At 66.0% G+C, this 23,527-nt stretch overlaps 1 protein-coding gene across 1 annotated transcript in view; it reads right to left on the bottom strand.

The window, feature by feature from the left end:
* Positions 1 to 765: 765 nt before the first annotated feature.
* Positions 766 to 23,527, bottom strand: part of EGFR (epidermal growth factor receptor) — an 89,435-nt gene continuing 66,673 nt past the window's right edge. The window contains exons 16-28 of the mRNA XM_084897153.1: positions 22,242 to 22,280; positions 19,643 to 19,784; positions 18,617 to 18,739; positions 17,919 to 18,017; positions 11,356 to 11,541; positions 7,472 to 7,627; positions 6,715 to 6,790; positions 5,974 to 6,120; positions 4,618 to 4,715; positions 3,644 to 3,811; positions 3,304 to 3,351; positions 2,231 to 2,336; positions 766 to 1,236 (exon numbers count right to left, since the gene is read on the bottom strand). Coding sequence (XP_084753279.1) covers positions 887 to 1,236; positions 2,231 to 2,336; positions 3,304 to 3,351; positions 3,644 to 3,811; positions 4,618 to 4,715; positions 5,974 to 6,120; positions 6,715 to 6,790; positions 7,472 to 7,627; positions 11,356 to 11,541; positions 17,919 to 18,017; positions 18,617 to 18,739; positions 19,643 to 19,784; positions 22,242 to 22,280 — 1,738 coding nt within the window. The 3' untranslated portion in view covers positions 766 to 886. The remainder of the gene's footprint in view (positions 1,237 to 2,230; positions 2,337 to 3,303; positions 3,352 to 3,643; positions 3,812 to 4,617; positions 4,716 to 5,973; positions 6,121 to 6,714; positions 6,791 to 7,471; positions 7,628 to 11,355; positions 11,542 to 17,918; positions 18,018 to 18,616; positions 18,740 to 19,642; positions 19,785 to 22,241; positions 22,281 to 23,527) is intronic.

Raw genomic sequence — 23,527 nt, 5'->3', positions numbered from 1 at the left:
CCCCGCGGCCGGGGACTCCCGGAGCCGGCCCGGGACACGCACTCGTCCGAAGGGAACGTGTCTCAGTAACAGGCTCCGGTCTGAATGCTGCCCACGGCCTGGGAGCCGGCCCGGCCCGCTGGCTGCGCCGTGTCCGTCCCGGGCGCCGGCAGGAATGGAATGGACGATGGACGAGGAAGTCCTCAGGCTGGTCCCGGGAAGACGCCGGTCCGGGGCGGGGAGGGAGGACGGTGGACACAGGGACAGGAGAGCGAGTCCGAGGGGGCGTCTGCCCCGGTGCTTCCTGCCCAGGAGGGTTCCACGTGGCTCATCCTCTCGTACCTGCCACGCCGTACCGAGTACCGAGTACCGAGTACCGAGTACCGTCAGCTGCTGGGGTCAGGGGGGCACAGGTGACCCTGGGCGGGGGTGGGCCGGGCAGAGCCGATGGTCCGTGCCGGCTGCCGGCTGGCCTTGCTCTGGCCCCAGGGGCGCCCCGTCCACTCAGGGCAGTGTGAGCTCCGGACGCTCATGTCTCTTCCTCCTACGAGGAGCTCACTCAGAACCGAACCAGTACCGACCATAGAAAACCGCCCCACCCCCGGCCCCAGCAGCCCGCCTCGTGTGGGGCGGCTTTCGTTCTCTCCGAGGAGACCTCGCTGCCGGGCGCACATCTGCCCGGGACAATGTCCTTCCCGGTGCCTCCGGGGGCCTCGGAGCGTGAGGGCGGAGGGACGCCCCAAACTCAGGGGCCACATGGGAGCAGGGGCGCTGCCGGCCGTGGGGGGCCCGTCAGACCATCTAAGGAGATGCTGGTTCCGGCCGAGCCAGTCCGGCGGGCAGGTTGGGGGAACGGAGCGGCCGGCGGGCCGGGGGGGGGCCGGCCGTGGCTGTGGCCGCCTCCTCGTCACGCCCCGATGGACTCGCCGCTGGGCAGGGCGTCTGCGTGCGGGGCCGGGGGCCCCAGGGAGAGCCCGTTGGGCCGGGCCTGCTTGGGCAGGAAGTCCTGCTGGTAGTCGGGGTTGTCCAGGCTGATCTGGTGGCTGCCGTTCGGCGGCCGGCGGGCGGGGGCGCCGGGGGTCCCGGGAGCCCCGGGGGGGCGGGCGGTGTTGAGATACTCGGGGTTGCCCACGGCGATGCTGGGCGGGTTCTGGTAGTGCGGGTCCCGGCCGGGGGCGGGCGTCAGGGGCTGGTTGTGGTAGACGGGGTTCTGCACCGAGCCGGCCGGCCGCTTGGGGACGGACTGGTTCATGTACTCTGCGCGGAGGGAAGCAGAGGCGTCAGCGCCCGGCGGGCGGGCGGGCCCCCTGGCGTCCTCTGACCCGGGAGTGTCCCCAGGGGGCGGGGGACGGGGTGGGTGACGGGGTGGGAGTGGAGACGGCGGTCCCCCTGTCCCTCAAACAGGCTGTGCCCATTCTGTGCCCCCAGAGCGGCAGGCACCCCGGCCCCCGCCCCCGAGAGCTCCCGGGGGACACTGGCCCCGGGGGTGCAGGCAGGTGGGAGGCTGGGGTACAGCTTAGATCAGAACTGCATGGTCACAGGCTGAGCATGGAGCCAGGAGAGAAAAAGGGGCGTGAATCTGTCACCCCCCAACATGCTCACACACATGCAATGCTCACACTCTTCTCACACACTTTCACACACACATTGCTCACACACACACACACACACACACACAATGCTCACTCTCTCACATACTTTCACACACACAATGCTCACACACACACTCACACACACTCACACACACACACAATGCTCACACTTACACATGCACATATGTGCACACACACTCACACACACACAACGCTCACACTTACACATACACATATGTGCACACACACAATGCTCACTCTCTCACACACTTTCACACACACAATGCTCACACACACTCACACACATCCGCTCACAGACTCTCATACACACACACATACACTCTCACATACTCACACACACTCACATACATACACGCACCTTCGCACTCTCTCACACACGTATGCGTGAGCTGTTTGCCCCACAGCCTGGAACCTGCAGATTCATTGTGCACACTGAGCTCTGACACCCCCGCCCACGCCTGGGCTCGGGGGAGATGAGGGGCCACGCTGAGTCGGCTGTGTGCATCTGCCTCTCACGCCCCCGCTGTGCCTGCCTGTTTGCCCCGTGTCCGCCCCCGGGTCCGCCCGGAGGAAGCCGCGGCCGCGGCCGGGGCTGGGGCTGGGGCTGCCGAGCATGCGTGCCCAGGACGGCCACTCACCTGGTGCGGGCAGGAAGGCGTCGCTGAGGCTGTCCTCCTCGATCAGGGCACCCGTGGGGTCGGAGCTGTACCGCTGCAGGAAGCTGTCCTCCTTGAGGGGGAAGCTCTGCGGGGGAGGGCAGGAGGCGGGTCATGGATCTGACAGACCCGGGGGCAGAATCTGAGCTCCGCTCCAGGCGGGCTTGCACTCTCCGGTCTGGGTGGCTCGAGATTCTGCGTTCCTAACATGCTCCGGGGTCCCCACACTGCTGGCCCAGACCTGGGCAGGTGGCATGCCCGGCACCGACGTCCTGCAGGCCGTGCACCCAGCGGGCCATGCACCCAGTGGGCCATGCACCCAGTGGGCCGTGCACCCAGCGGGCCATGCACCCAGTGGGCCGTGCACCCAGCAGGCCATGCACCCAGCAGGCCGTGCACCCAGCGGGCCGTGCACCCAGCGGGCCGTGCACCCAGCGGGCCATGCACCCAGCAGGCCATGCACCCAGCGGGCCGTGCACCCAGTGGGCCGTGCACCCAGTGGGCCGTGCACCCAGCAGGCCATGCACCCAGTGGGCCGTGCACCCAGTGGGCCATGCACCCAGTGGGCCGTGCACCCAGCAGGCCATGCACCCAGTGGGCCTTGCACCCAGCGGGCCGTCTGCAAGGGCAGACTCGGCCTCTAGCCACGTGTGTGAGCAGCTGAGCCGTAACCAGCATTTGGTCTTAATGAACGTTTACATGGAAGCTAGTGGCTTCCCCTTGGCAAAGGGGGTCCCGATCCAGGCTGCATGCCACCGAGTCGGCACCCCCAGGGGGCTGGGTGCTCCCCGAGGGGCCCGCTTCCTTGTACCCCTGCTTTGCATGGTCACCAGCTGCCTGGTGACACTGAGGCGGACGGACGGTCTGGGAGCCACGACGGAGCAGCACTGCAGAGACGGCTCATACAGGCCTCGCAGGGGCGGGGGCGGGGGCGGGGGCGGGGGAGAAGCCGCGGGGCAGGGGGCGGGGATCTCGGGGTGAACCTGGGCATTTCCCGGGTTCCACAGCGCAGAGCCCAGGGCGCCCCCGAGCCGTTCACAGGCCTCCACACGTACCCCGTTCCTGTCGACGCAGGTCACGGCGGAGCTGTTGCTGGTGGCACTCTGGAAGAGAATGAGGGGTTTGTGGGATGCACGTACGTCCTTCCCTGCCTCCCCGGGTCACCGGGGCGCCCTCTCCTCGGGACCCGGAGCTGCAGGAGCACCAGGCCTGCGGCTGACGCAGTTCCACTCCCCGGTGAACCCGAAAAAGCCACCACCTGGGAGTCCCGACGCCACCCAAAGCGTGAACACGCCGAGCGGCCGGGCCCCTCGGCTCCAGGCACCTCGTCCCCGGTGAGTCCCCGGACTGGCGTCCGTCCGTCCCTCCCGACGGGCGCGGGGCGGGGGCTCTCACCAGGGAGCTGAGCAGCGGCGTGCGGGAGGTGGCGGGGCTGTGGAAGAAGCCCTGCTGCGGGATCAGGTACTCGTCCGCGTCCACCACGTCCTCCATGTCCTCCTCGTCCATCAGCGCGCGGTAGAAGTTGGAGTCCGTGGGGCTGGGCAGGTTCATCCTCTCGTCGCCCTGGGGTGGGGGTGGGGGGTCGGAGCCCGTGAGGAAGGCCCAGGGGGGGGGAATTTCCTCTTGGCTCTCGGGGTCTGGGAGTCCATGGCGGCAGGCGCTGTGCTTGCCGGGTGAGTCACGGTAAAATTGCCCTGGCTCTCTTCCGTGGGGCGGGAATGAAAACATCAGTGGTGGCTCGGGTGGAGCATCGACCTGTGAACCAGGTCACAGTTCCATTCCCGGTCAGGACACGTGCCTGGGTTGCAAACTCGATCCCCAGTGGGGGGCGTGCAGGAGGCAGCTGATCAATGATTCTCTCATCATGGATGTTCCTCTCTCTCTCTCTCTCTCTCTCTCTCTCTCTCTCTCTCTCTCTCTCTCTCTCTCTCTCCTCTCCGAAATCACTAAAAATCTACACTAATAAAAGAGAAACACGCAAATTGACCGTCACTTCACGATGCCCACCAGCCAATCAGGAGTGAGTAGGCAAATTAGCCTGACAAAGATGGCGGCAGCCCGCCCCCTAGCTCTCCGGGCCTCTGGGCAGCACACATGCAGGCGCAGAGTGGCCAGGCAGGGCAGGACGCCTGCTACGAGGGGGAGGGCGGGGGGCGGAGGGAGCTGAGGAGCAGCGCTCTGGCCGGAGCGAAGACGGAGGGCCCCTGCTGCCACCCACCCCTGCTCCCCACTCGCCATCGAAGCCTGCCAGCGGTGGGTGGGGGTGGGGGCGAGAGGCTGGCCGTTTGCGCCCGCTCGCCGGCCTCGGGGACGGGCGGCACCGGGCGGAGCTCGGACACGGTGTGCGTTATGGGTCTGAGGTCTGGTACCTGGATGACGAGGTAGCGCTGGGGGTCGCGGGCCATCTTGGAGAATTCGCTGATCAACTCGCGGAACTTGGGGCGGCTGTCCGCATCGATCATCCAGCCTGGAGGAGGGAGGAGGGGACGGGGTCCAGTGAGAGCCCCCCAATAACAGCCCCCAGGACGGCACCGCCAGGGGCGGCTTACGGGGAGGCCCTCCCCCCCACCAGTCAGTGCTGCGGAAACCTGCCCCCTCGATGGACCTCCAGTCAGACGTGTGTGTGTATTGTGTCGTCAGACACGTTTGTAGAGTGTGTCCCCGACAACAGACATGTGTGAACGGGAGCGACGTGACATCTGTGATGGGTCCGCCTGCTCCTCCGCGGCCAGCACCGCGGCGTGAGCCTGGGGGACCCCTGGGAGCTGCTCTGACTGTGGGCGCCCCGTGGCCACGCCCCCAGGCCCTCACTCCGAGGGCCCCTCACTCCGCAGTCCTGCCAACTGAGACCAGGGCCCGTGCAGGGGAACTGGGGACGTTCTTTAAGAATCTGGGGTCCGGGAGGTCCCCGCCCTGATGCCCTCATGTGCCCGGGGGGGGGGGGGAGGAGCAGAGGACACCCCTGTCTCCGTTCCCAGGCTGGTGGCCTCGCTTACACGACCCCGGCCGATCCCCGTCGACCAGCTACAGGAGCAGCCGGGCCTGGCCGCCCTCGGCCTCCGGGCCTCACGTTTACTTCCTACCAGCGGGACGGCGGCTATTTTTAGGCCAGACGGCCGGTGACCTCAGATCCCAGCTTCCTCGGCCCCCCAACCAGACGCTAAAAACAGATGACCCCGTAGCTGGGAGTTCAAGAGGCATCAATGTTTACATCGATGCTGCTCCCGCCCCCCTTCCCGTTTCCTTCTGGGTCAACGCTCAGCACACGCACGGCCACGTCGCCCTGGGCCCGCTGAGCCCGGGCTTCTGCCGCCCTGCCAGCGGGAGCCGGGCACATCCACCTTGCCGCCAGACCGCACGGAAACCGCGGCTGGGAAGATGGGATCAAGGCAGGCAGGCGGACTCCACCAGCCTCGTGCGGTCACTCACGGCTGGCCCCTCCGGTCACTCACTCCCCTACGGGCGGGCCTGTCCCTGGAGCCACTCAGGACGGGGGTGGGGGCGGCGTGGCTCCCGGGGGACCTTGCTTTTGTTTATTTGCTCGCAGCCCCGGGCAGACGCGGGGCCCCGGGGCTCCGTGAGTCAGGCTCGGCTTCAGGAACGTCCGGGGGCTGCCGGCGGGTGTCCCTGGGCCTGACTGCCGGCCGCAGAGCCGGGTGGCGTTTCTCCGGGGAGCTGAGCGCTCCCGGAGCAGCTGCGCGAGGCGGGGCCCGGCGGTCACTCACACTTGACCATGATCATGTAGACGTCGATGGTGCAGATGGGCGGCTGCGGGAGGCGCTCCCCCTTCTCCAGGACGGTGGAGATCTCGCTGGCCGGGATCCCGTCGTACGGCTTCGACCCGAAGGTCATCAACTCCCACACGGTGACCCCTGCGAGGACCAAGGTGCCACGTTAGGAGTCAGGGACCCCAGCGCCTCGGCCCTGGTCATCTCTATCGACAGGGTTTCTTATGCTCAGACACCTGTGTGTCTGTGGTCCTGGGCAGCGGGCTGGCGCTGGGGGCTCAGTGTACCTCTCTGTAAAAGGGGGTGATGACAGTGTTCGTCTAGGATGTTATGAGGGGCCAATAACATAACGGAAATGTTCAGACAGTAAATGGTAAACTTTAGTGACAACCGCAGAGACACCTTGGCCACGGGAGTGGGTAAATGTCAGTCTGTTCTCGGGCAGGAGGGGCCCGCAGGCGGCGCCCCCAGCAGCTTGGAGGACACATGGGCTTGCAGCAAGGTTACACGCTGGGAGTTTTAATAAAAGAAAAACTAGAGGGTAAGAGGTCACCCAAAGGACTTGTAAGCATGCGTATTAGCATAAGTGATGGACACGGACGCTGGGCGGTGGGGCTTGACCTGGGGGGTGGGAGTGGCAGGGGTCAATGGGGGCAGAAGGAGACATGTAATACTTTAAACAATAGGAAGAACACACACACACATATCCCACGGCCTCGGCGCTCCGGCTCCACTCACCGTAGCTCCAGACGTCGCTCTGGTGGGTGTAGATGCGGTGCAGGATGGACTCCAGGGCCATCCACTTGATGGGCACCTGGGGACAGCGGAGGGGGCGATGAGAGACCCCAGCCTCCCCTTCCGAGGCCAGGCTGCCACGTCACCAGGACAGGTGATGGGGACGAGTGAGGGGGGCCGGCCCCCATCCCCCCACCCCCAGGCCCAGGGTCTGCCAGGAGGGGCAGGCTGCCCATCGGCTGAGAAGAGGGGTGCTCGGAGGCCCCTGGCTGGCAGCCCAGGGCCTGGCTCTGGGCCCCGAGCTTATGGGGTTTGCTGGGGCCGTGCAGGCTGGGGAGAGACGTGGGAGGGTCCGGCTGACCCAGAGCACTCTGAAGGCCGCCCTGTGGGGGGAGCCCCGGGAGGGGCCCCGACCTGTCAGAGGAGGGCGCCCAGCAGGCGTCACAGAGACCTCGGGGCTCTGACACGTTCTCACCGCCGCCGTCCACCGACCGGTGGGGCCTCCACAGCTGCCTGCGGAGGGAGCTTCCTCCTGCAGGGCCGGGCCTGACCTCGCGGGGCCCATGGGGCCAGACTCACGTGACGGCTCTCCGTTCTCCACCAGAAACATCGTGCTCCCTCCCCCCGCAAACCCTGCCCCAGGCCCAGGAGTCGGTGGCAGTGCTGTGACTGACGTCCCCGGCCCGGACCGAGAGCACCCCCGGTCCGTCCGTCCATCCGTCCGTCCGTCCGCCCGCCCGCGGCCCCGGCCCGCTCGCACCTTGCCGCCCTCGGCGTGGTACTCCTTCTCCTCGGCGCCCAGCAGCTTGGCCAGCCCGAAGTCCGTGATCTTGACGTGCTGCGGCGTCTTCACCAGCACGTTCCTGGCGGCCAGGTCCCGGTGCACCAGGCGCCGCTCCTCCAGGTAGTTCATGCCCTGAGGCAGGCAGCGGTGAGTGAGGGCGCGGGGGCTCAGGGGCCCTCCCGCCCCCGCTGGCGGCTTGTTCCCGCCGGGCCACGCGGAGGACAGCCCAGCAGGAGCCGGCCCCTGGCCCAGACCTGGCTGGTCGGGGGAAGGGGGAGCCAGCAGGATGTGCTCCCGGCCGGGCACCTCCCAGACTCACCGCCAATGCCCATCTCTCCGCCTGTCCCCCTCCGCCATCTCATTTGTTTATTTAAAGAATAGCTTAGTTAGTTATTTGTTGAGAGAGAGGAAGGGAGGAGAGAGAAACGTGGATGTGAGAGTTCAATGTGGATGGGCCATCTCCCGCACACCCCTTACTGGGGACCAAGCCCACCATACAGGCCTGTGCCCTGACCGGGAATCGAACCCCAAACCTTCTGGTGCGCCGGATGACACCCAACCAACTGAGCCACACCAGCCAGGGCTCTCTCACGTGTTTTTTTTCTTTTTTTTTTCTTTTAAAAATATATTTTATTGAATTTTTACAGAGAGGAAGGAGAGGGACAGAGTTAGAAACATTGATGAGAGAGAATCATTGATCAGCCGCCTCCTGCACTCCCCCCCCCCCCCCCACTGGGGATGTGCCCACAACCAAGGTACATGCCCTTGACCTGAATCGAACCTGGGACCCTTCAGTCTGCAGGCCGACGCTCTATCCACTGAACCACACTGTTAGGGCTCTCACGTGTTTTACATGAAAACCACGTGGCTATTGAACTTGATTCTATAAGCTCTGCCCTCTCCTGTCCCCCCACTCCCCTGCCCCCACCCCTCCTGGTCCCTGTGGCTGTGCAAACCCAGTGAAGGAGCTGAGCTCGGCCGCCCTCCACCCGCCCCTCCACCCACACGGCGGCCGTTCCAGGCAGAGCAGCTGGGGGTGCTGCCTGTGTTCGGGGAGCGGGGCGGCTGGGAAAGGGAGGGGGAGGGGGGGAAGGGCGGCTCCCACGTTCCGGATAATTCTGGGACGAGAAGATTAAATCCGTTTGAACTCGGATCACACGCTCAGTCTGGGTCCCACACTCCGAGGCCCGGGGGCGGCCACGCCGAGCCAGCAGGGTCACTGTTTAACCGGCCACCGACGCCGATCGGAGCCACGGCCTGGCTGCAGAGCTCAGAACGCGGCGGAGAGGCCCGGAGGGATGGCAGGGCCGCGGGGGAGGGATGGCAGGCCTGGGGCCTCCGGGGGCCTCGCTTCCTGCCTCCAGCCTGGCTTCCATGCGCGCAGCGCGTGTGTTTGTGTGAATGGCTGCGCCGGCTGGCTGCGCGCTGACAGACGGCGGTTCCAGAGACCTCACACGGGAGGGCCCGGGGCCAGGGTGCGAGGGGAAGGTTTTCCTGGCGGGACTTTTACAGGCTGCTTTCCCACGGCTGCCGCCGCCCACAGCCCGGGGAGGGGCCCCGAGGGCCATGCCCCCCACGTGGAAACGGGGCACGCACGGATGTGAGGACAGGGATGTGCAGGACGAGGACGGCCTAGCAGAGGCCGCTGGGGCAGCGGGGCCCACAGTGCAGCCTCCCCCCGCAGACCCGGCCCTGGAGGGGGGCGCTGACATGGACTGTGGGGTCGGGACGCTGGCTGGCTGGCCTGGGGGCTCTGAGTCAGGGGCCGGTGCGGGCAACGGGCGTGGATGTGGGAGCAAGGCCGCCCGGCGTCCAAGCCCCAGTTCGCTACGTGCTGGCCCGGGGCGCCAATTTTTAAAAAAAGAGCTCAGAGAGCTGAGTTTTCAGACAAAGGAGAGAAGCGTAGGTTGCTGGGAGCAGCCTGAGACGTGAGGAGAGCGCTCAGGAGGGCAGGCGAGGGCAGGCGATGTGAGGGCGAGGGTTAGGGTTAGGGTTCTGGCCAGGGCGAGGCCAGGGCCGCAGGAAGAGGCTTAGGCCCGGCCGCCATCCTCTGACCGCGGCTTCGTACGCAGCAGCCTGCTGAGCTCTTTTTTAAAAAACTGATTTTTAGAGACAGAGAGAGACATTGCTTTGCTGTTCGCTCACTGATGCTCTCACCGGCTGATTCTCATCTGTGCCCTGAGCAGGGGTCAAACCCGCAACCTCGGAGCATTGGGGTGGCGCTCTAACCGATGAGCCCCCCGGCCGGGCGGTGAGGTCTCAGTCTGGGTTGGTGCTGAGAGCGTGCTGCTGTCTGAAAGGCTGAGGAGCCCGGCCCCCACGGCTCAGGGACTGAGTGTTGACCTCTGAACCAGGAGGTCATGGTCCCATCCCGGGTCAGGGCACAGGCCCGGGTTGTGGGCTCCATCCCCAGTAGGGGGCGTCCAAGAGGCAGCCGATCAGTGATTCTCTCTCATCATGGATGTTTCTCTCCCTCTCCCTCTCCCTTCCTCCCTGAGATCAATAAAAATATATTTAAAACATGACAGGCTTGGGAAAATGCTGGTTTCACCGCCGCCCGGCGGCTCCCTCTCCCGCGGGCCCTGCAGGAGGAGGGGGCCGGGGCAGCGTGCACGGCAGCCATGCCCTGAGGCTGCAGGGCGGACTCCTCTGGATGAGAGGGTGTAGAGGTGACGGGGCCACGCAGCACACGTCGGGGGTCACCCCTGGCTCACAGAGCCACAAAGAGTGGGCACGCTCTCCGCAGCCACCGCGCGGCCGCCTGTCGGTGACAGCCACCGAGGCCTCGTGGCCGGCCTCCCTGATGGGGGTGGGGGTGTAAGGGGGGTGGGTGAGGTCTGCGAGTCCTGAGCCGGAGACTTTGGTCTGGAGAACAGAAGCCATTTCCACGCCTGCAGCCGCGGGGGGGGGGGGGCGGTGAGTGGGGGGGGGGGGCTGCTTCCTTCTGCCCCCCTCCGGCCCCGCCCGCCCCCGCCCGCCCCCGCCCCCCGCCATTCCTACTATGGCGAGATGATCACTTTTCCTTTCGCCGGGCGATGCGGTTTTATCTGCTGTCTTGGCAGGGTGGCCGGGACCATAAACGCCTTCCGGCAGCGTTCAGACAGTTTCCCAGGACGCCCAGCCGGTGCCCGCCGGTGCCCGCCGGTGCCCGCCCCCCGTCCACCGCTCAGCAGAGCCTGCTGCGCCCGGGCGGCCGGTTTAGGCTCTGGTCGGCCACGGAGAGTTTCGGGGCGGCTTCGCCTCAGGTTTGTACAAAGAAAACGGCTTAATCCTCAGATAAATAGTCCCTGACCCCGAGCGAATGCCTCTCTTCTCGGCCGGGCGAGGGAACCATCCCCCCCCCCGCGTCCCCCCTCCCCCCGACAGACGCCGGGCCCGCCAGCTCCTGGAACACGGCGTCCCCGGCGTGTCACAGGCGGACAGCTCACAGCCGCTGGCGGAAGGACTTCAACACCGAGCACCGCCCACAGCCCGGGAGGCAGGCCGGCGGGCTTCAATGCGGTTGATGCCCTGCTGGTGTGGCCCAGTGGATAGCGCGTCAGCGTGAACTGAAGGGCCCCCGGGTTCCATCCCCGGTCAGGGCACATGCCCGGGTTGCGGGCTGGATCCCCAGTAGGGGGCAGTGACTCTCATCATCGATGTTTCTATCTCCCCCCCTTCCTCTCTGAATCAATAGAAATCTGTTTAAGAAAATGTAGCCAGGTGACCTGGTGCCCAGCGGGCAGTGGGACAGGCACGGCTGGAGGCGGAAGACAATTCCGTTCCACCCCCAGGCACGGGGGCTCCCACCGGCGGCCGCGCGTCCCGGGCGGGAGGGCCGCCCGCCTGCCCGCGCCCCCTCGGCCCGCGCCCGCACTGACCTTGGCGATCTGCACACACCAGTTGAGCAGGTGCTGGGAGCCGATGCTGTCCTTGTGCTCCCGCACGTAGTCCAGCAGGCAGCCGAAGGGCATCAGCTGTGTCACCAGCTGCACCGTGGACGTCAGGCAGATGCCCAGCAGGCGGCACACGTGCGGGTTGTCCACGCTGGCCATCACGTAGGCTTCCTGGGCGGGCGAGAGGCGGGCGGGCGTCAGGCGAGCTCCGGCGGGGCCGAGGCCGAGGGCGAGGCGGGCGGGCCCTGCCCGGGTCCCAGAGCAGATGCGGTGTGGAGGGGACGGGTGGGCGGGGAGGGGGGCATTCTGCAGGGTCTCTGGTGGATTGGCTGTGAATGACCAGGTGCATTGTGAGGCGGGCGCCCCCCGGGGGCACGAGAGACCCCCTGTGCAGGGCGCCCCGGTGGCAGAGACCTGTTGTCCCCAGCCGGGCACTGCCAAGCTCTCCGTCTCCGCTGCCTTGACGCTAAGGAGGCTGCAGGCTAAGATGTGGGCGGGTGGAGGGACCCGGAGAGCATCATGCTGAGCGAAATCAGCCACTCAGAGGAAGACAGGACCCCTGGTCCCGCTCCTCTGGGAGTCTCCTGGGCCAAATGAACTGATGATCAAAATTAGATCCTGAGACACAGACGCAGGGGCAGCCTGGGGGACCTCAGAGGGAAGGCGGGAGGGAGGGTGGGAAGAGAGAGATCAGCGGATGAACTGTTGTTTGCAAATATGCGTAACCCGGGACACAGACAGTGTGTGTGGGAGGGAGGGCCTGGGGGTGATGGGAGTGGCTGGGAGAGGTCAGTGGGGAAAAGGGGGCCATATGTAATACTTTCAAGAATAAAGATAAAAAATTAAAAGATAATAAAATGTCCTCAGGGTTCCCACCGCCGGACAGGGCCTCGCCCGCGGGTGCTGAGCCCCCGCTGCGGCCCGGGAGCCAGACACCCTGCCGGGGGCCCGTCGGAGGCCTCCCCGGGGGCCGCGCCCCCTTGGCCGCGGGTGCCAGGCAGGGGCCTTTGTGGGCACAGACGGGGGCAGAGACTGTGAGTCCTGCTTCCTCGGACGGACGGGCTGTTTATTTATCACCCCGCACACAACGGGCCCTGTCTTCTGTCTGCGTGAGCGGGAGGGGACCCTGGATTTCCACCCATAAATCCTCCTCTTCTCCTCTAGCAGACAAAGGCTGGGGCTCTTCACCCGGACCACGGGGCTGCGGGAGGAAGCTCAGCGGCGCCTTTGTCCATCCCGGCTGCTCCCGGGGGTGGGGGTGGGGGTGGGGGTGGGGGGAGGAGGGGAGGCCGGGCGCTCCCTGCAGAAGTGAAGGTGCCTGGGCCGCTGGGCAGGGGAGGTGAGACAGGAGACGGAGGTGGGGGCCTGCCCCTCCCTGGGCCTCACCTTCCAGCCCCGCCTCCCACACCCCTCTGGCCCCCCTGCCCTGTTCCGTCAGCCCTCCCTCAGCCCCCCCCACCCAGGCCCTTTACCCCCTCCCAGACCCCAATCCGAGCTGGCTTCTCCTGGGTCTCACCACAGTCCCGGGGGCCGGCTGGGCACAGCCTGGAACTTTCTGTGGGAGATGCAGGAGGGAGCCCACCCAGCGGTCTGTCTATGGGAACAAGAGAGTCAGCCACTCGTGGTGAGAGCCACTTGGGTGTTCGTGTGACTTTGAAAAATCTTCCCCACTAGGGTCTCTGAGGAAAGGGCTGCAGGTCAGCTCTGGTACACGCCAGAGCCCCCAGTATATGCCAGAGTCCCCATACATGCCCAGAGCCCCTTGTGCACGCCCAGAGATCCGTGTACACGCCCAGAGCCCCCTGTACACGCCCAGAGCTCCCTGTACACACCCAGAGCCCCCTGATACACGCCCAGAGCTCCCAGTACACGCCAGAGCTCCCAGTACACGCCCAGAGCCCCCTGCACACGCCCAGAGCCCCCTGATAGACGCCCAGAGATCCCTGTACACACCCAGAGCTCCCTGTACACACCCAGAGCTCCCAGTACACACCCAGAGCTCCTGTACACGCCCAGAGCTCCCTGATACACGCCCAGAGCTCCCTGATACACGCCCAGAGTTCCCGGTACACGCCAGAGCTCCTGGTACACGCCAGAGCTCCCGGTACATGCCCAGAGCTCCCGGTACACGCCAGAGCTCCCGGTACACGCCAGAGCTCCCGGTACACGCCCAGAGCCCCCTGTACACGCCCAGAGCCCCCGGTACACGCCAGAGCTCCCGGTACACGCCAGAGCTCCCGGTACACGCCCAGAGCCCCCTGTACACGCCCAGAGCCACCTGATACACGCCCAGAGCTCCCAGTACACGCCCAGAGCTCCCAGTACATGCCAGAGCTCCCAGCACATGCCCAGAGCTCCCAGTACACGCCCAGAGCTCCCCGCACTGGACCTGCTGCCAAGCGCTGATTATTTATTGCTCCCCTGCCCCCTCCCCGCCCCCTGCGCTCCCGCTGACTCAGCAATGTGGTCAGCACTTGGCGGGAGTGCCCGGATCTCTCTTCCTTCCTTCATTCCAGCGCGGCCCGCCCTACGTGCAGGCACGGAGCTGCCTCGGAGATGCCAGGGCTGTGCCGCACCGAAATCACACGAAGCTGAAGTGCAGAGCAGAGCAGCGACCCCGATGTCTCTGAGCCACAAGGACTCTCGCTGGGAGGCCTTCCTTTCAGGGGAGCTTGCGGGTCTCTTTTGCACCTCCTACCCCGCAGGCCGTGTGCCTGTGCAGACCCGGCCCAAGCCTTCCCTCACCTTGGGAAGGCAGCCACCGGAGGCAGAGCTGCGGAGCCCGGGCCCCTCCTTCCCGGGCCGTTTTGTCTAAAAGGAATCGAGGCGCTGGGAGGCGAATGGCCCACGGAGACCCCGTCCCCGGGCGGGAGTGGCCACGGTGGGGGGGGGGGGGCCATCGGGGAGCAGCCACACCCCACGTCCGCAGAGCGGCTCTGCACTCCCGCTCCCGCCGCCCTCCACCAGGCTGGGAAGCCGCGGAGAAATGAGCAGGCCCCGGCTGCCAAAGCACAGCTCCCTCTCCCCCGCGTCTGGGAACCGGTACAACCACAACACGGAGGCCCTGGGCCCGGGGGAGGCGGACACATGCTGTCCTCATTTCGAGGAGAAAACCCGCGCCCAGCACCGGAGCGGCGGCCGGGGGCGCGGGGGCAGGAGGACCTGGCGGACCCGGGGAGGATGGGGAGCGGCTCGGCGGGGGTGTCGGGCCACACAGAGCCGGGAGCCCCGCCAGGTTCCGGTCCCGCTGCAATGGGATGGAGCACAGAACCAGGTCACCCCCCCCATTCTCCCCCCGCCCCCGCCCCCCAGGCACAACGGGCCGCTGTCCGGTCACGTGTCCCCTCAGTGTGCGCACAAGCAAGTGAGCTTTGCTCTTTGCTGTTCTGCAAAGGGTGACCCGCGGGGAGCACACACACACACACACACACACACCCCTGTGCCCGCCCCGCCCGCCCGGCCCGCCCGGCAGGCAGAGCCGCACCCGGAGCCCCAGGACAGGGGTCCCGGTCACGTGGCCGGGGCGGGTGTCTCTGAGGCCTGGGGACCTTGGAAGTCTGTTACTTTGTCCAGTTGCCAAAATGGTTCTTTGGATCCCCCCTCCTTGCCTGTGTTCCCATCGAGAACTATTTCACGCGAAGCTCTGGGAAGAATCCATCCTCTCCGCCTCCCTCCGCAGAGCTGTCTCCCCTTTCTAGGGGTGTCGAACTCAATCAGAGAAGGGGCCAAAATCTAAAATCCAGCCTAAATCGCGGGCCGAATGGTTTACTGAACAGTCATAAACTGACAATGTCATAAACTGACAGCGGAGTGCAGTGATGACAGCGCGGTGCGGGCCACATTGCAAGGCCTGGCGGGCTGGATTTGGCCTGCGGGCCTTGTGTTTGACACATGTGCTTTAGACGAAGGAGCAGGTCCCCGTGCCGGCCGGCGTGGCGCAGGGGGGGAGTGCCGACCCCGGAACCAGGAGGTCAGGGTTCAATTCCCGGTCGGGGCGCAGACCCGGGTCGTGGGCTCCATCCCCACTGTGGGGCGTGCAGGAGGCAGCCGTCAGCGATTGTCTCTCATCATGGATGTTTCTCTCTCTCTTTCCGTTTCCCAATCCTCTCCGAAATCAATAAAAATATATTAAAAAGAAAAAGAGTAGGTGCCCTGTGCGGCCCACCGGCCTCGAGTTTGACATGCTTGATGTACACGCTCCCACGAGCCTTCGCAAGAAGGTGCTGGGCCCCAGGGGGCCCTGTCTTCTATTTCTCTGTCCCCAAAGCACGTTTCCTCCAGTTTTAGGGGCTCTGGGGGCCCTTTGCAGTGAACACTGCTGCTTCCTTCCCAAAGCATTGCTGCCGGCTCCCCGCGCCCCCTGCCAGGGAGATGTGGCTGCCGGGGAGCGTGGCTCTGGGGACCCGGAGGAGGTGCTGAAGGAGCCGCGGTGAGCAAGGGGCCGCCTCGGGGAGGCCCCCTCGGCAGCGGAGGCGCGGGGGTCGGGCGGGGTGGGAGGGAGCCGGAACGAACGTCCGGTCTCCCCCGTGCCTCCCGGTCCGGCTAACGGGAGCGGACACCCTGCTGACGGACTTCCCGCTGGAGGGCGAGCCGCCCGGCCAGAGGAGCCGTCTCTGGTGAGTGCGGCCTCCGTGCGGGCGGTCACACGCTCACGGTGCAGCGTCAGCTCAGGGGGCGCCTGAGCCGTGGAGGCCGGGGACCCGGAGAGCTGGCGTGGAGGGGCTGCCCGGGGTGGGGGGTCGCGGAGTCCGAGCCCATTTTAAAGGGTCCCCGTCGGCCTGGCTTACTGTGAGGACGGCCTGTGGGTCAGAGGCCCCAGTGGGAGTGCCCGTCCGGCCGCTGCCCTTCTCGACTGCACGGAGAGCAACATCCCAGAGCCCCTGAGCCGCTTTCCCTCCCGGGGACTCTGCGCCCCGAACCCCGGCCCAGCCTCGTCCCCGCCGGGGCACCGCTCCGCCCAGGACGCCAGCAGAGGTGCCGTGACCACCGCAGGCAGAGGCCCGGCCGTGAGCCCCGGGCCCCAGGGCCGAGCGGGGCTGCCTGAGCCACTACCCGGAGGCCCCGCCCCGCCCCGGGCCGCCCCTGCAGCCCCTCCTGCTGGTCAGGGCCAGAGACGATGGAAAGGGCTGTGGTAGGGGCCTCAGATGAAGCTGCGGGGCCGGCGTGGCGGCCCTAACGCCCTGGAGACCAGAGGAGCCACACGGACGCTCTGACCGTAAAGATCCCACTCAGAGCCGCCCCGGCCAGGGCCTGAGGCTCCTCAGCAGAGGCCGCCCTTCCGCTGCCCCGGGCTGTCCCATCTCCGGGCTGAGATACCCCCCCGCACCCCCTCGCTGTCCCATCTCCGGGCTGAGATAACCACCGCCCCCCCCCCCCCCCTCCGGGCTGTCCCAGCTCCGGGCTGAGATAACCACCCGGCGGGAGAGCCATTTCTCTTCCCGGGCGCCGTCTGCCCGGAACACCAGCTCAGAGGACCCTCACGCTGTCCAGTTCCCCGAATCCCCCCTCTAGGGCCGCAGACATTCATTATGAACGCCCCGAGCCCACAGGAGGCAGGAGGTACGTGTCTCTGCACTGGCTCTCGGCTCCGATCCCCGGGACTCCCCCGCCCCCTTCCCACCGCGCGCGGACGCCAGGCCGCCCTCCCCGCGCCTCTCCTCGGACCCCGGTCTGTGCACCGCTGCCACGCGGCCGCTCTCCGGCGTTCCCCCGGCCCTCGGAGAGTCCGCGCCCGGCAGCGGCCGTCAGCCTGGCTCACACAGAGCTGTGACGGTTCTCGGGGTGGGGAGGGGAGAGTCTGGACGTTTCTCACACGCCCCTGCTGTGCGCCCGGAGGGCCCGGCCGCCCGCCCTGAGGGACCTCGGAGGACACGGTGTCCCTGACCGGGCCGGTCCAGCGGCACAAATGTCACTTCCAGTTCTGTCCCCAGGCCCTTCAGGGCAAAAACACCGTAACCTGCGGAACGTTCCGGAGACTCCGCCAGAGAGGAACAGCCGGAGGCGCCGAGGAGCACGGCAGCCGTCCGGGGCGCAAGCACAGAGGGCGGGCGGCCGCCTCTGCAGCCGCCGGCCACCGCAGTGCACATTCTACACGTCACCAACGGCATCTTTCCAACGCCGCTTCCCCGAGCAGAGAACTGGACGGAGCACAGGGACTGGGCTTCAGAGGCAGAAGGACAGGACCGTGGGCTGGGCCCCTCCATGCCCCCAGGAACCAGAGCACGGCTCGCTGGGCCTCCACTCCTCACCGGCCGGTGCTGGACACCATCCCTCCCCCCCCGCCGGAGTGTGCGAGGGGCAACTTCGTGTGCACACCTCGCGAGAGTGAGGCTGCCCCCTGGAGGGAGAGGAGCCCGGCAGAGCTGGGCCTTCCCCGCAGGACAAGGCCCGGAGGGACGCAGGCCCACCGGAGGCCGAAGGAAGGAGATGCGGGGAGGGACCCTTCGCACGTGGGGAGGAAGAGAGTGTAACAGGCCGGGGCCGCCCGCCCCGGGAGAGGCGGCCCTGACCGCAGGCCCGGGGCGGCGGGAGGAGGGGCAGCCACTCACATCGAGGATCTCCTTGTTGGCCTTCGGAGACGTGGCTTCCCGCAACTCCTTGATGGCCACGGGGATTTTAACCTTCTCGCCCTCCGGGATCCAGAGTCCCTGCGACCGAGAGAGAGAGAGAGAGAGGGAGAGAGAGACAGAGGTGGTCAGGCATGAGCGGGCAGGCCTCACACTGTGCCGCGGGGGACTCGGAGGGGCCAGGGACAAGGAGCTCAGCCCGGCCCGGAACGGCCGCGGTGCGGGAGTCCCCGCGTCCCGGCGGCTCCTCGGCGATCGCCGTCCTCGGACCCGAGTCGTCGGACACACCCCCTACGCGCGTGCCCAGGACAAAGCCGGGGTGCGCCGTTGCGCCCACAGCGCTGAGGCCCCGGCCCAGCTCTCACGGAGAGCCGGCCTCGTGCAGAGAGGGCCGAGGAAAAGGATGGAGAGGAGGCGCTGTGACCGGGCCTGTGCCATCGTCTATGAAACGTGTCTGTGGACACGTGTCTGTGGACACGTCTCACGGGACCACGTCCCGGCGCCGTGATCCCAAAAGATGTCCCCTCGACCGCGTGGGAAACACGTTGGGATTGCCCAGACCCTCAGCGACACCAAGAACACATGACAGATGCAGACGACAGCCGAGGACTCTGGCTCCGCCGCCCCCGCTCCCCCCCACCGCAAGGCGAGGGGCGGCCAGCCGAGCCCGGGCGCCTCACCTTGTACACGGTGCCGAAGGCGCCGGAGCCCAGCACCTTGATCTTTTTGAACTCCGTCTCCTTCAGGATCCGCAGGAGGGCCTGGTTGGGGGCCTCGCCGCTGGGCGTCAGGGGCTCCACGAGCTGCGGAGACAGGTGAGTGAGTGACGGTGCTGGCCCGCCTCCACGCCCCACGCGGCTGGCGAGGTCCTGCCTGGCACAGAGACCCTGCTGTGCGCCTGGAGGGCCCGGCCGCCCGCTCTGAGGGACCTCGGAGGACAGGGTGTCCCTGACCGGGGCCGGTCCAGCGGTACAAATGTCACTCCCAGTTCTGTTCCCAGGCCCTTCAGCTGGCCCGGGAGGTGTGGGGGAGGGACCTTTTACGGGAGGTCATGTTGGTGGCCTGCCGGGCCCCCGGGCATCCGAGTGCCAGGATGCTACAGCTGCCCTGGGGACGCCTCCCGGGGGCTCTGGCTCCCGAATCCGCTGGGCGTGGGTGCGGGGCGTGGACCGTCGGGGGGAGGGCAGTGCCAGGAGCGCGCCGCGGGAAGCAGAGCTCAGAGGGGGACAGGCGTGGACCAGGCCACTTTGCCCCGGGGCCTCCCAGGACTCAGCGGGCACCGCTCCAAGGCTTGCTCCTGCACATGCACACGTGCACTGTCCTCTTTAAAAAAAAATTAGAAAGATCACCCGGGGCTATTTCCCCGTTGGTTTTTCCCGAGGGGGGAGGGAGGAGGGAGACACCCAGGGAGACATGTTGACATATTGGTGGCTTCCCCCATGTGCCCACCAGGGCCGGGACTCAGCCTGCAGCCGAGGTGCGTGCCCTTGACCTGAGCGGAACCGGGGACCCTGCAGGCCCACGCTCTGGCTGAGCCACCCCGGCGGCCCCCGGTCCTGTGCCTGAGGCGGGCCGGGCAGCTGCCCCGGGGAGGAGGCGGAGTGCTCTGGGCAGATGCCCCGCGGGGAGGAGCGGAGTGACGCAGGGACAGAGCACACACGGCCGGCCGCAGGGTCCGCGCGGGCGGGCCCGGGGCGGGCACTCACCTCCCGCTCCTGCAGCAGCCGGCGCAGTGTGCGCTTGCGGACGATGTGGCGCCGGCGCAGGAGCAGGCCCACCCCGACCCCCAGCATCAGCAGCAGGAAGAGGCCGCCCACGATGCCCATGGCGATGGACGGGATCCTGGACCTGCAGGGGGCGCACACATGGGGAAGGTCAGGCCGGTGCCAGGTGTCACGGCCTTTGCATCACCCATTTCCTGCCTGCGCTGGCGGCTGAGGACACTGGACGCCCAGAGAGGCCCTGCGGCAGCCGCTGAGGGCGGGGAGCCGCCGAGGTCCAGGGCAGTGTCCAGGGCAGTGTCTGCACTGCGGTCCCCACCCGCCACCTGGCTGCATTGCGTTTTTCAAATTAAGGAATTATCTGGATCTCTCCATAGAGTGGTTATACTAGCATATAATTATTTTATTTTATCTTATTTTTAGAGAGAGGGAGGGAGGGAGAGGGAGAGAGAGAGAGAGACACTGATCGGCTGCTTCCTGCATGATCCCCACTGGGAACTGAGCCCACAACCTGGGCCCGTGTCCTGACCGGGAATTGAACCGGCAACGCAGCAGTCTTTGGTGCATAGCACAGCGCCCAACCAACTGAGCCACCCGGGGCCAGGGCAATGGCTGTTTTAATCGGTTGATGAAGAAAAGACATTAATTCAAAAGCCACTCAGTTCCGGTTTCCCTGTCAATTTGTGTGTCTCCCCAGAGTGAGGGGGCCTCGCTGTGGAGGTGCTGACTGGGGACGGGCAGCAGCAGGAGCTGGCTGTGCCCGGCTTGGGGAGAGATGGGGCCGAAGGGATCTGGTCGGAAGCAGCACGACCCACAGAAAAACACGTCCTTTCCAGGTGCCAACGAGCAGCGGAGATTAACCCGCGGCCGCGTTTGGACGTGCGGTACGGGACATCGTCCTCACAAATTTCCCGTAAGCGGATCAGGTGCACGGTCAGGAGAGAGCGTGACACAGGTTCTGCCTAGGAGAACAAGCGCCCGCTCCTGCGCCTGACCCTCTGCGGCCACTGCCCTCGAGTTCATGGGTTTTTACAGTTTTGGAGGGAAGTGAGAGACACGTAGAAACGAATCTGTTACCGGGGACGTGCTCCACGTCGAGCCGTAATGAGGGTGAGTGAATGGCAAAGGAACTTAGAATAAGATGACCAGACGTCCCGCTTTTGGCGGGACAGTCCCGATTCCTAACGATCTGTCCCGCATCCCGTGGCGTTTTTAAAAAGTCCCGATTTAAAACGCCACGGGACGCGGGACAAATGGTTAAAATCCGGTCATCTTAACTTAGGAGAGTCAATGGAACGGAGAATGGTGACCGGCTGGTGCTGGGGAAGTGAGGGGGCCTCGCTGTGGAGGTGCTGACTGGGGACGGGCAGCAGCAGGAGCTGGCTGTGCCCGGCTCGGGGAGAGATGGGGCCGAAGGGATCTGATCCCTGCAAATGCCTCCTGGAGAGCAGGGAGGACCTGTCACCGCAGCTGTTCTGGGGGCGGCGTCAGGGGCATGGAGAGGGATCCGCAGACAGGGCTGGAACTTAGGGCTCCTAGCCCGGCTGGGTGCTCCGCTGGTTGGGTGTGGACCAGGAAGTCACCCGTTTGGTCCCCGGTCAGGGCACATGCCCGGCTGCAGCTTGCTCCCCAGCAGGGGGCGTGCAGGAGGCATCGGTGGATGTCTCTCTTGCACCGACGTTTCCACAGGTGTCTGGTGTAAAATCTGACTCCTCTCTAGATCCCGCTCTTTCCGGCTGAGTCTGAGCTGGAAGCCCAGCTCCGCTGGTCCCAGGGCCCGTGTCAGCCACGATGGCAAACGGACCAGAGCCGACACGCTGAGGAGGGCGCATGGGGGAAGATCAGGGGAGAAACCCCCCGCTGGAGCTCGGTCACCGAGCAGAGAGGTCATTCAGACACCGTCTGTGGCAGGCCAGGCTGGGGCAGGGGCAGGGAGGACGGAGGAGAAGCTGGGAGAAGAGAAGGAGCCAGCCACACAGGCGTGACCAGAGACACCAGAGGAAGGACGGAGAAAGGGGTGCCGGGCCTCAAGCACGCACGTCCCGCGCCCCCGCCCAGAAGTGCCACACCGGAGCCTCGGCGATGGCAGGGGGCCCGCGGTGCCGGTGAGAGCCTGGCCAGGCAGGGGGAGCCGGCAGTGCGGCCACGGCTTGTCCTCACCCGTCCGGCGCCGTGGCATTAGACTAAGGTGACCAGACGTCCCGCTTTTGGCGGGACAGTCCCGATTTTTAATAATTTGTCCCGTGGGGAAATCGGGACTTTTTTTTTTTTTTTTTTAATATATTTTATTGATTTTGTACAGAGAGGAAGGGAGAGAGATACAGAGTTAGAAACATCGATGAGCAAGAGTCATCGGTCAGCTGCCTCTTGCACACCCCCTACTGAGGATATGCCCGCAACCAAGGTACATGCCCTTGACCTGAATCGAACCCGGGACCCTTCAGTCCCCAAGCCGACGCTCTATCCATTGAGCCAAACCGGTTTTGGCGAAATCGGGACTTTTTAAAAACGCCTGGGGACTCGGGACAGATGGTTAAATTGCCAAAAGCGGGACCTTACGTCAGAGGCGCATGGTCACACTCACCCATCGGTTATGCAGTGTTCCAGGCCGGGCCCCGTGCAGCTGTGGGGATAAAGGAGGCGTGCGTTTGCGCGTTGTCTTCCTCAGCGTGCTTCCTCGAAGAGCTGTCACTCAATCACAAGCCAGCCTCTTTACCAAACCCCAAAGCAACCCTCCCTTATTGCTTCGGAGACCGGCACAGGGCGTGACGGAAGATGCTCAAGGTCTTGCTAGCTTACGTGGCAGAGACTGAGTGCCTGGGACTCACACCTCTGCCCCTGCCCCCTCCCAATCCCCCGACGCAGCACACGAAGCGCTCACTGCCTAACAGTTCCGATGGAGAAGGGTAAGGCCTCTCAAAGGGTTAAAACCACGAGGCGCCGCAGGGTGGGGGCGGCGGTTACCCGTTTATCTCTTAGGGGCGCTGATTCACTCAGCAAATGTTTCTGAGCGTCTGCTCTGCGCCAGGGCCTGTGCCAGCGCTGAACAGAGCACAGCGTTCCCGGTCTCGGCACTGAAGCGCTCCCATGTGTGACCTTGGCGCGGCACAGCTGTCTCACAGCTGGCACAGGGCACCGAGCGGGCGGGCTGGTCAGGGGGGAGCGAGGGGAAGCAGCTGGGCGAGGGAGGACACGGGCCTCAGAGGCAGGGAATGGGGCGGTGAGGACGGCAGACCCCGAAGGCAGGGACCGGGGCTGGCTTCCTCCAGCCACACGGCTGAGGGGCACATGGCGCAGGGACAGCGTTGGCCTTAGCGTGACTCTGAGCTGCTGGGCCGCGGGAGCAAAGTGAATGTTAACAGGAAAACAGAACACGCCAGTTACATGGAAAGGCCGGCACGGGGCCGCCTGGGGAGACATGAAGCACATCTCACGCAGGGGAAGAGGGCTGGGCGCTGTGTGACCCTCCCCGCTGCTGACAGACATTTCCTGTCCCTCCGAGGGCTGTCTCTGGGGACCTGGTATCCAAGCACAGATCCTTCAGGATGGACCGCTGGAGACCAGGGGCCTCCCACCAAGCCCCACACACTGCGCTCCTCCCACCCAGCCCCGCCCACTGCACCCCTCCCACCATAAGCCCCGCCCACTGTGCCCTGCCCCACCCACCGCACGACTCCCACGTGCTCCTCCCACCGTGCCCTGCCCCACCCTGCCCACCACACCCTCCCACTGCGCTCTTCCCACCACAAACCCCGCCCACCACACCCTCCCACTGCGCTCTTCCCACCACAAACCCCGCCCGCCAAGCACCTCCCACCACAAGCCACGCCCATCAAGCTCCTCCCAGCACAAGCCCCGCCCACCAAAGCC

Source organism: Pipistrellus hanaki (assembly GCF_964339955.1).
Source record: "Pipistrellus hanaki genome assembly, chromosome: 10".
Lineage (NCBI taxonomy): Eukaryota > Metazoa > Chordata > Mammalia > Chiroptera > Vespertilionidae > Pipistrellus > Pipistrellus hanaki.
This window is presented reverse-complemented; position numbering and strand designations above follow the sequence as displayed.